Source organism: Acipenser ruthenus, chromosome 20, assembly GCF_902713425.1.
Source record: "Acipenser ruthenus chromosome 20, fAciRut3.2 maternal haplotype, whole genome shotgun sequence".
NCBI lineage: Eukaryota > Metazoa > Chordata > Actinopteri > Acipenseriformes > Acipenseridae > Acipenser > Acipenser ruthenus.
Window position 1 is genome coordinate 12,696,623 of NC_081208.1, and position 12,398 is coordinate 12,709,020.

Here is a 12,398-nt window from a genome sequence, read left to right on the forward strand (position 1 = left end):
CGCGACGGCTCGGCTGGGGCTGCACTGAGAACGCGGCGGCTCGGCTGGAGCAGCCCTGAGAACGCGGCGGCTCGGCTAGAGCAGCCCTGAGAACGCGACGGCTCGGCTGGAGCAGCCCTGAGAACGCGGCGGCTCGGCTGGAGCAGCCCTGAGAACGCGACGGCTCGGCTGGAGCAGCCCTGAGAACGCGGCGGCTCGGCTGGGGCTGCACTGAGAACGCGACGGCTCGGCTGGGGCTGCACTGAGAACGCGGCGGCTCGGCTGGAGCAGCCCTGAGAACGCGGCGGCTCGGCTGGGGCTGCACTGAAAACGCGGCAGCTCGGCTGGAGCAGCCCTGAGAACGCGGCGGCTCGGCTGGAGCAGCCCTGGGAACGCGGCGGCTCGGCTGGGGCTGCACCGAGAACGCGGCGGCTCGGCTGGAGCAGCCCTGGGAACGCGGCGGCTCGGCTGGGGCTGCACTGAGAACGCAGCGGCTCGGCTGGGGCTGCACTGAGAACGCAGCGGCTCGGCTGGGGCTGCACTGAGAACGCAGCGGCTCGGCTGGGGCTGCGCTCGGTGAGAGTGTTCCTGTATCACCTCAGCTCAGCACTGTCAGCCTAAGCTGTGCGTACTCTGGACAGGGTCTTGTGCTTCACTGATTCAGAGGAACCTTTTCCCTCGCTGATGGCGACTCCCACATTAGATACTCAGCCCAGACCAGGGGTGCTTCTGGACCCTGCCAGGCTCAGCAGATTCTCCTTCTCTATGGCTGCGAAGAAAATCCTGTGAAAAGGCGTGTTCCGGCCCTGCAGGGGATCCTGGATACACACTGGAGGGAGCAGCTTGGGGTGGGGGAGAATGTGCGGCTGGCATGGAGGGCTCTGTACAAGCCCCCTATTCTTTTTTTTTTTTTTTTTTTAATTTAGTTGTTGCCAATTAGTTGTGTTTTTTTTTTATTATTATTTTCTCCCCAATTTGAAATGCCTAATTATTTTTAGGCTCAGCTCACCGCTACCACCCCTGCGCTGACTCGGGAGGGGCGAAGATGAACACACGCTGTCCTCCGAAGCGTGTGCCGTCACCCGCCCGCTTCTTTACACTCTGCAGACTCACCGTGCAGCCGCCTCAGAGCTACAGCGTCGGAGGACAACGCAGCTCTGGGCAGCTTACAGGCAAGCCCGCAGGCACCCGGCCAGACTACAGGGGTCGCTGGTGCGCGGTGAGCCGAGGACACCCTGGCCGACCTAACCCTCCCTCCCCCCGGACGACGCTCAGCCAATTGAGCGCCGCCCCCTGGAAGCTCCCGTCCACGGTCGGCTGTGGAATAGCCTGGACTCGAACCGGCGACGTCCAGGCTATAGAGCGCATCCTGCACTCTAGCGAGTGCTTTTTACTGGATAGCCCCCTATTCTTAAGAGATCTGGAGATTTGCAATGGAGAATTATACACACCATCATTGTCGTCAATTTATTCATTTCTGTAATTAATCCAGAAACTACAGATTGTTGTCCTTTTTGTGCCGAGAGGGAAACTGTGTTTCACGCTTTCATGACCTGCACCCGACTGCAATCTTTCTAGACATCTGAGCTTTTTATTCCAAAGACTCTCTTTGATTTTTAGTAAATACGTTTTTATTATGGGAGTTCAATATAAAAAGAACAGGAGACTTAGATGTCAGGTGGCAAATTGTGTTCTGGGACTAAATTATCAATTTTAAAGAGCAGAAAGTGGGAAATGGCTGGTAACGAAAACATCAATCTGCTCACTATTTTTAATATACTATTGGCCACATGGATAAAATTGGAACACGGTTTCTATAAAATGATGAATAATATTTGAAGTTTTATGGTGTGTGGATAATGCTTTGTGTGAACTAAATGATGATAATGATTTAATTGTTTAAATTGTTTGTTTTTTAGGGTTTTAGTGCTGACACGCTGGGGAGGCTAAGGCTGTAAAAGGAGTCTCTCTTTTTTTGTGTTTTTTATTTTTAAACTTGTGACTTGTTAGAAGTGATTTGTTAATAAAGGAGTGTTTAAAAGTCAAAAGTCTCTCTCTCTCACCTGCCCCCCTGCTGCTAGGTGTGCCAGTATCATGGCCTGGTTGCCGCCAGTGATGGCGGAGTGTGCTGTCATGATGGCTCTGTTGATTCCGCCCCCTCCTGGCTGCTTCTTCTTGCGCCCGCGCTTGCCCGGGGTGTGGAGAGGTGGGGGCGCTGGGTGGGTGTGAGAGGAGGAGGGAGAGGGGTGAGGGGGGGGCTCCGAGGAGGATGGGGGGGGTTTGGGCTTCTCACCTGGGGAGAGGAAACGGGATTATTACAATAAAAACCCTAATTATGACAAGTATATATCAGTGTATTATAGTTAGGCTTGCTGCTTTTCAATTGTAATCGGTAAACGTCAAATTCCCCAAAAATATGAGCTCGACTGAAATAAATTTATATCGGATAAGCGTCGGCAAAACCACTCACTGTTTTTTATATTCTTACCAAATATAATCAATTTGAAATCATCTCTAGTTTGTGTAGTTTTTATACTTGCTGTCTGTCCCATCTCCGTTCCGCTCTGAATGGCCAGGGGTCGCTGTCAGTCATCTCAGTGGTCCCTTAATAGGCTAGTGTAGTTTCACTGTCAGTCACTTCATCCTGTCCTGACAGATCTTGCTGACTGAAGCAATGCTAGAATGCTCTTATTCGTTTAAATGACTGTCAATCATCAAGACCTGCACCAACTGTGCACTTTCATTTGCCAGCTACAGAGCCTGTCATTCTAAGCACGGGTTAAGCTTTTGCTTACACTTAATGAATATTGTGCACAATACCCTGACCAAGAGCTGAAGTCTCCGCGGCAGGAAGTGGGCCCGTCTGCCTTGCCTCCAATGCTGAAGCAGGAGATGGGTGGAGCTCAGACTCCAAATAATAAGTGCAAGTTAGTTCTGTTCAACTATCTAAGGTTTTGTTCTGTGCATATTATTTTCTGCGGTTTGTGTAGGATCTTTATCTTTACAAGGTATAGCTCCGCTGTGACAAAACGTTATTTCAATTAGAATGTTGGTATACCATGGTTTTGTTGCATGTTGAATATGATACAGGGGTTTCTCTACATGAGACATTTCTCAATGCCACAAAAAGTATGTTTTTTTTTTTTAAAAGCAAAATGGTCGATTTCACACATTTTCTACTTGAACTGAAAAATAAAAACTTAAAATTATTTCTAAAATAAACGTTGATATTAATTGTCGATTTGGCAAAAAAAATTAAAATCAAATAGTAGCAAGCCTAGTTATAGCACTGCTAATTCCATCAAGTCTAGTTATAGCACGGCTAATTCCATCAAGTCTAGCTATAGCACGGCTAATTCCATCAAGTCTAGTTATAGCACTGGTAATTCCGTGATGCTGTGCCGATATCCCTTTCACCTGCAGGTGGCGCTGTGCCAGGGGAGGGGTGCAGCGTGGACACTATCATGGTGGCAGCTGAAGGATGACCAGTGACTCCGGCCACTGAGAAGGACTGACCGGCTACTGAGCCTGGCGGGGCAGAGGAGACGAGCGCTCCCTGGGGAGTGGTGATCACCAGACCTGCAACACAGAGACACAGAAACACTGAGACGAGCTCCCTGCAGACAGACACTCACAGAAACACAGAGAGACGAGCTCCCTGCAGCCAGACACTCACAGCAACACAGAGAGACGAGCTCCCTGCAGGAAGACACTCACAGAAACACAGAGAGACGAGCTCCCTGGAGACAGACACTCGCAGAAACACAGAGATACAGAAACACAGAGAGACGAGTTCCCTGCAGACAGACACTCACAGCGACACAGAGAGACAAGCTCCCTGCAGACACACTCACAGCAACAGAGACAAAGCAACACAGAGAGACGAGATCCATGCTGACAGACTCTCACAGCAACACAGAGACACAGAAACACAGTGAGACAAGCTCCCTGCAGCCAGACACTCGCAGACAGAGAGACAAGCTCCCTGCAGCCAGACACTCACAGCAACAGAGACACAAAAACACAGTGAGATGAGCTCCCTGCAGACAGACACTCACAGCGACACAGAGACACAGAGACGAGCTCCCTGCAGACACACTCACAGAAACACAGCGACAAGCTCCCTGCAGACAGACACTCAGAGACACAGAGAGACGAGCTCCCTGCAGCCACTCGACACAGAGAGACAAGCTCCCTGCAGACAGACACTCTCAGCAACACAGAGACAAGCTTCCTGCAGACAGACACTCACAGCGACACAGAGAGACGAGCTCCCTGCAGACAGACACTCACAGAAACACAGAGAGACGAGCTCCATGCAGCCAGACACTCACAGCAACACAGAGAGACAAGCTCCCTGCAGACAGACACTCACAGCAACAGAGACAAAGCAACACAGAGAGACGAGATCCATGCTGACAGACTCTCACAGCAACACAGAGACACAGCACCAGCTTGTCAGTACTGCAGCTCTGCAGAGTGTGTCTGTATGTGTTGTGCAGTGGTATTAAGTAGTTGTGTGTTGTACTGTGTAGTTGTACCTGTGGTTGTGTAGTATTGTACAGTTGTATTGTGTACTCGTGCGGACAGGCACTGCACGGCAGGGGAAGTGATGTATTCTGGGTAATCTAGCGAGTGGGAGACACAATGGAGCCTTTTCATAAAACAGGAAGTTATCAAAGAGGTAACAGAGCAGTCAATCAAACACAGGGTCACAGTGCCAGGGGCGCCTCAAAGCCTGGTAACAAACCCTGGCACTGTGGAGCTACAAGGGGAATCACATCGAGTGCACAACTGCACTTAGCAACACAGCTGAAGTACAAAAGCACAGCAGGTTTGGACTATGGAGAAAGAGAAGTTAGTAAACTGACAATAAAACCACATTTTCAAAATAATCCCCTTTGCTGCAGGATACAAGCAGCAGTTCTGGTTTTATATTATTGGCTTCAAAACTAGTGTGTGTCACCGAACTATAAAACTCACCAGCAGCAGTCATGATCCCAGTGGATGGTACTGGGACCACAGTGATGTTCTGCTGGGAGGTGTGGGGGGGGTGGAGGTGCCCCCCCGCCTCCTGAGGCTTCCCCCCTCCTCGGCCCGTCTCCATAGTAACCGCGGCGCCTGGCATGGTGAGCACGGCTGTGGGGTAGTGAGAGGTGCTGCCAGGGGGAGCGAAGCTGCCAGCCTTGTCTACCGAGACAAGCTGGTCCTTCATCTTATTGATAAACATGGTGTTCTCAATCTGAGGGGAAACAACGCTGTTAAAGACAGTCGCTGAGGTGACTGAATGGTTCTATAAGTTTATATTTAAAGGAGGCAGTGTGGTCCAGTGGTTAAAGAAACAGGCTTATAACCAGGAGGTCCCCGGTTCAAATCCCACCTCAGCCACTGACTCATTGTGTGACCCTGAGCAAGTCATTTAACCTCCTTGTGCTCCGTCTTTCAGGTGAGACGTAATTGTAAGTGACTCTGCAGCTGATGCACAGTTCACACACCCTAGTCTCTGTTAGTCGCCTTGGATAAAGGTGTCTGCTAAATAAACAAATAATAATAATAATAATAATAATATATTAAGAGTTTTAAAATACAGAATCTGGGGACTTCTCATTAGACTCTCCTCATGTGAACAAGCGTGAGAAACATTTCAGAGCATCGGAGACGACGACTGTGTCCTACCTGCCCCGTGGAGACCGGAGACCAGAAATACGAAGAATTAAAATGAGAGTCTTCCATCGCTCCTGAAAAAAGAGAGAGAGAAATCAAACCCTCCAGCACAAACACGAACAATCACACTCAACTGTCCGCTACATTTTCACTGTGTTCTGTGCACAGCATGAAGCTGTACAAGTGCTTGTGTTTGCTTTACTGATTGTACTGGACTTATAATTTCCTCAATATCACTGGTGAAGACAACCTATAGAGGTGTGGGGTAGCTGCTGTAGTTCTGTACAGGCTTTTATATCAGTGTTATTTAGTGTGGTCCTGCCAGCATTGCCCTATGTACAGTACAGCACAGCGAGGCTCTGCCCAGCACACAGCATGCAATGCCAACACACTAGATTACAACTTTATACAGACACCATGTTGGGCAGCTGCTGTAGTTCTGTACAGGGTTTAATACAGTAGAATTACAGCTTTAAAGACATGTCTTTCAGATTAAAATGTAATCATCTGATACTTGTTTGCGGGTCTTTCCTGTGGAATTGTATTTGAAACGTGCTTATTGGGCAGCCTGGCTTTAACATTGGGGTCTATGAGGGGAAAACAGCCTGGCTTTAACATTGGGGTCTATGAGGGGAAACAGTCTGGCTTTAACGTTGGGGTCTATGAGGGAAACAGCCTGGCTTTAACATTAGGGTCTATGGAGGGGAAACAGCCTAACTTTGCACTCAATGAAGTGTAAAAGTGTATGCTAGGAAAGGACAAGTTGACAAAAAAAAGCTAGCGCCCTGTTCACACTAGCATCAGAACGATACTGGTAAAAAATAGTTTAGATTTAGAATATACCGATACGATAACACTTTCTGTCCTCACTCACTTTTTTTAACACCAGTACAAGACTGATACTGTTGCAATATACCCTTTCCTATTTTACTCTTACCCAGGATGACTCTACAAAAAACATAACCTATGGTAATGATGACATACCGTAATCTATGAAAAACTCCCTTTGAACGCAGGACCAGAGATGGCGCATGCGCAGGAAACAGAGATGAGTGTTTAACACAGGACAGTACTAGCAGACAGGTGAATTATAAACAGAGATGAGCTGTCACACAGTACAGTACTAGCAGACATTTATATATCCTAGAAATAAACAAAAGAAAAAAAACGATATTGTCTTTGCAGAATTTGATGGAGCCTACTGTAAATATTGCGTCCACTTTGGTAGAAAAACAGTAAAAAAATGCAGAGAAACTTGACAGGTTATAAACAAGTCCTTTAAAAAGCTGGGGTTCAGCAGATACAAAACTGAAAGAACGTCAAGAAAAATCTGAATTCCACAAAGCAGCAGTAATAGTTGGCAATGATTTCATATCTGTGATGCAACAAACTAAAACACCTGTACGTAAGGAGCTGGATTCAGCTTATAGAGAAAGTGGAAAAAAAACAGGCAGAAGCTATTTTTATATCTGAATAACTCCCAAGTATTGCTTATTATAGCTGTACTCTTAATATGTTACTTAAATTTACTAATGTGTTCCAAACTGCACTGAAAGGAACATTTCCTTAAAGTATGTTATACTTTTGTTGAGGTGAGGTGGGGTCACAGGGAACCTTTTGTGTATCTTGAAGAATTTAGTGAACCAGTCCAGCTACAAGGCTAGACCCGCTCCTGTTACTCACTAATTGATTGATTGTGTTCACTAAATAAAATCAAAATACTACAAGTTATATTTGACTTTTTTGTGTGTGTTGTGTGTGACGGGGAGGAGGCAAGTAGATTTTTCTAGCCTTTTGTTCCTTGGACAACATCTAAACCACTGGAGAGCAGTGCCAGAGATGCACACACGATTCCAAACAGGAATAGTGTGATTAACAGAGTCACATGCAGCACCGAGGTCAGAACCACAATGGAAAGCACACCTGAGTCAGCTGCCATAAACACATCGTTACAACCTTAACAAGGGCTGTTTCAGCACTGTGCAGCGGTCTAAATCCTGACTCACATGGTTCACAGATGCCACATTCAGAGATAGTTCTGTGATTGATGAGCCACCACACGTTCCACGATTTCTGCCAAAAATGGCAGATTTGAAATAGGCCTATAATTACAAAGAGCATCTGGATCTAAGGTTGTTTTTTAACAGGGGAGTCACAACAGCATATTTAAATGCAGAGGGAACTACTCTGGAGCTCAGAGATTCATTAATAATACTAGTCATTAAAGGACTAAGGACTAAAACGTTTGACACAATGAGTGATGTAGGCACCGGATCTAAGGAACTTCATTTTAGTAACCATTTCAGCCAGGCTAGGCGGAGTAACCTTAGCAAAGTCAAACAAGTAGGTTCCTAGAAATCCAGATGGAACAGGTGGCAGAACACTGTTTGAAGCAGAAGATAACAACTGATGCCTAATGGTTTCAATTTTAGTTAGAAATGTATCATATTGCTCTTTGGAACCAGAGGGTGTAGACACGCAATTGGTTGCCGCATGCAGTTTATTGTAGAAGAAAGGTGCCTGGGGTTGGTGGAACTGTTCTTAACAAGGTTAGAGAAAAAGGGTGATCTAGCTGAATGTATTGCATTCGCGATGCTAGGATATATTGTGAAAAGTGTTGAATTTATATCAAGGGAAATAATGTTAAAACTTCACAATGCATCAATAAGACCTCATCTAGAATATTGTGTTCAGTTCTGGTCACCTCGTTACAAAAAGGATATTGCTGCTCTAGAAAGAGTGCAAAGAAGAGCGACCAGAATTATCCCGGGTTTAAAAGGCATGTCGTATGCAGACAGGCTAAAAGAACTGAATCTGTTCAGTCTTGAACAAAGAAGACTACTCGGTGATCTGATTCAAGCATTCAAAATCCTAAAAGGTATAGACAATGTCGACCCAGGGGACTTCTTTGATCTGAAAAAAGAAACAAGGACCAGGGGTCACAAATGGAGATTAGATAAAGGGGCATTCAGAACAGAAAATAGGAGGCACTTTTTTTACCCAGAGAATTGTGAGGGTCTAGAACCAACTCCCCAGTAATGTTGTTGAAGCTGACACCCTGAGATCATTCAAGAAGCTGCTTGATGAGATTCTGGGATCAATAAGCTACTAACAACCAAACGAGCAAGATGGGCTGAATGGCCTCCTCTCGTTTGTAAACTTTCTTATGCTCTTATGCTCTTCTTATGTTCTTAATCCTACAACACTTTGCTGTTTAGACAGCTATTCTTCCTTCTTTCTTTTTAAACTTCTTTGAGTTAGCATGGAGCTCACATACGGAAAAATTGCACAGTGACGCTCCGTCTAACAGTGTCCCTCCCTCTGTTTAACCAATGCTACACTATGTCTCTCTCAGGGCTTAGTGTTGGGAGGTGCACAGTAAAAAGAATGGCATCAATAATACATTGATAATGAGTTATTTTCTCGCAGGACGAGATTAGACAGAATTCAACTGAATTGTGACAGAACGGGCCAGCTGACGCTGAGCAGGTTTGTGAATGGGTTGTAGATGGGATGTGCTGGTGCTGACAGACACTGGCAGCAATGACGGGCAGGCATACAAGAAACTTTTGCCTTAAGTTATTTTTAATTTGAGAGGCATTGCGGCAAGTGGCATTGCGGTAATTGCCGCCAGTTATTTCGCGCCCTGCACATAGCCTCTACAAGCACAGAAGGCTTTAGCTTCGCTCAAAGCAGCTAATTTTTAAAAGCTGCAAATAATGTTTAGGACTGTTCATGCAATTGGAAAGCACGGGAGGCCTTTCTAAAACTTTTTTCTGGGTGTGTGAGTAAGTTTAGCATTTTCTATAACATCTGTAAAGAGTTTTTAATTCATAATTTGATACATTAAACACACTTATACAATGCCTATCAACACTGAGTTCACCCATTGAAAAGAATAAATAGCGTCCCTTCTACAAAAACAGAAATATGGAATTGCATTGGGTTAAAGTAGCCTAACACTGAAATTTAGCTGGCTGCACAAATATGCACTCAACCCTATTTAAAAAAAAAGTTACCGATAACAAAGCCTTCACAAAACAGGTAAGAACCGCTGCATGTCAATAGAATATTTTAATTAAATATGGTACTATATGAAGTTGCTATTTACACACAACTGGAAGTAGAAAGAACCTGAACACACCACAGATGCTTTCTGAGAAAACCGCATTACTCATGGAATACTGAGGTAAACGCTTAGCAACACAAACTAGTTCTTCATAAAATCATGATATTATTATTTTTTAACAGATCCATATTCTAATGGCGATCCTTTGGGTTCAAATGCTTAAACAAGTTAACATTTGCACTCAGTTGTAATATTTATACTATAGGCTACATTTATGTCTCATGTTCATGATACTGTGTACACGGTATGCTGTATGAAGCATTACATACGTTTCACTAATAGATAATAACTAGCATGTTTTTGCAGTTAGAAAATTTTGTATACAAAAACAAAGCTGATCTCCTTACTGGATTGCTGTGGTGTATGATAAAGTCATGTGCGTGGGGACAAATGTATTCATAAAGACAGTAATAAGTCAGTTGACACATTTCAGTAGCTGAGCTCACATTTTTATGACCCTAATCCTGGGTGTAAAACAAAACAATGTGTTGGGAGGCAGTGTTTTACTTGGATCTCTTAGAAATGTCCTGTTTCACCTGCATTATACCAGACTGGCTGCCTTTATTTATGTGCTCTCCACTTCATGGGTTGCTGTACAACATATTTCCTTCCAAGTGTGTAGGACTTTAGAAATTGATACTGTAGTAGACTCAAGTTAAAAAAAAAAAAAAAAAAAGAAAACTTTGGAAATTCAGTAACAAAACCTTTGTTAAAATAACGTTACGGTTGCAGTTAAAAATCAAAAGTCAGGAACTGGGCCGTTAAGGCTGCACGCAACCTTAACTCACCCCTATTAGCCTATGCATTGCATCAGATATGACGTTATACATGATATAAGCAATGTCATCACGAATGACTAATCACATGACAAATGCTCCACCAATGCGATGCATAGGCTGATAGGGGTTGCGTGCAGCCTTAACGTCCCATTTCCTGACTTTTGATTTTGAACTGCAAGCTTAACGTTATTTTAACAAAGGTTTTGTTACTGAATTTCCAAAGTTTGTTTTTTTTGAAGGCATATGAAAGAAAAGGTTTTTAAAAAACGTACACAAAAAGTTTAAAAGATTAAAAAATATTTTATTTTCAGGACGTTTCCGACAAAAGCCCTTCAGCTGTTTAAAAAAGAAAAGTGTGTAATTGTATATTTTATATATATATATATATATATAATTCTATAAAGTAAAAGTGCTGTGTATCAAAAGGAGCAACATCAAAAAGAAAAAGCTAATAAAGGCACACAAAAAAGTGAATAATTAATAAAAAAAAAAGTAATTATATCAGGACGTTTTGGACTACAAGTCCTTAATCCAAAACAACCGGATATAATAGATTTCATATATATATATATATATATATATATATATATATATATATATATATATATATATATATATTGTGTTGTTTGTATGTACACAAAAGGTTTGAACGGTTACAAAGTAATGTATTACCTGGCGGGAATCGAGTATGTTTCACTCATCCGCATCGCGAGGAGATTTTATTATGGCTAGATGAATATTATTTTCTGTACCAGACGTGCGTCAGTATCTTCACATGTTCACATTATTGTGTTACATTGTCTTTATCTATCGGTAAGTGTACCGATATTTCGCTGCATATTTCAATACATTTGTGGCGTATGCTATAATTGCCACACACACATACATACATACATACATACATACATACATACATACATACATACATGGACAAAGGCGCCAGGAGTGGATTTTATGAGTACATTATTGTAAGAAAAGCACCATCAGGGTTATTAAAATACAACAGCGTCAATATCTTTAAAAACAAAGTGTTAACGGCTGTGTATTGTTATTAATCGGTGCCTGAATTCATATTCTGTAATGAAAATGTAAATCAATCACCAAGCTCGCCCGTAAATCGTGTTCAGTAAATACCCGCTTTAGTTGTGAATATGTTATTATCGACATTATTTATCCTGTGAAAATACCAACTGCGTTCGCCCAGTAAACCTCACGCGTTCACTTACTCACCCCGTTTGCAAACGACCGAGGAAAACTTCCGGGTTTATATCTTCTCTCTGAAATAAAAAAAAAAAAAAAAAAAAGAAAAAAAGTGAAAAAAATTCAGCTCTGAAAAAAAAAAATTCCAAACACCGAATAGAGCGAGTCACTCGGCCAGCTAGAAGAGGTCCCTTCCGGATCCGGGAGACAACCGTGGGTCAAAAAATAAGATTGAAATAATAAAATAAGGAAATAAAGATTTAATCAATAATCAATAAAAAAGAAAAACAGTAGTTTAAACAATCCAAAAGAGGGTCAAATTGTCAACATGGAAATGCAAATTGGAGGGTTTTCTGCCACACTTCCGGAAGGTGAGGTCAACATTCCCCAACACTGGTATGGATGGTATGGGCGCAATTCCACCTCCGGCCATGAGGCCAAATTCCTTTGATAACATAACCAATTCGTGAATTTAAATAAAGACAATCCATAGTATCCTGCAGAAAACATTTGTTTGATTATATATTTGTAAATGTGTCATATTGTTATTATAGAACCAACATTTATCTAACACATTTCCGGTAGATGAGGTCAAAATTCCTTAACCAGCCACTATTTCCGGGAGGTGAGGCTCATGTAAAACGGAA

At 43.4% G+C, this 12,398-nt stretch overlaps 1 protein-coding gene across 2 annotated transcripts in view; it reads right to left on the minus strand.

The window, feature by feature from the left end:
- znf384b (zinc finger protein 384 b) overlaps window positions 1-12,160 on the minus strand; it is a 53,941-nt gene extending 41,781 nt beyond the window's left edge. Inside the window, exons 1-6 of one of the 2 annotated variants that reach the window (XM_034904194.2) lie at window positions 11,782-12,160; window positions 5,656-5,717; window positions 4,963-5,221; window positions 4,521-4,607; window positions 3,397-3,558; window positions 2,043-2,272 (exon numbers count right to left, since the gene is read on the minus strand). In XM_034904194.2, coding sequence (XP_034760085.2) covers window positions 2,043-2,272; window positions 3,397-3,558; window positions 4,521-4,607; window positions 4,963-5,221; window positions 5,656-5,712 — 795 coding nt within the window. In that variant the 5' untranslated portion in view covers window positions 5,713-5,717; window positions 11,782-12,160. The remainder of the gene's footprint in view (window positions 1-2,042; window positions 2,273-3,396; window positions 3,559-4,520; window positions 4,608-4,962; window positions 5,222-5,655; window positions 5,718-11,781) is intronic. The other variant, XM_034904195.2, reaches the window with a different exon arrangement.
- Between the last annotated feature and the right edge of the window lie 238 nt (window positions 12,161-12,398).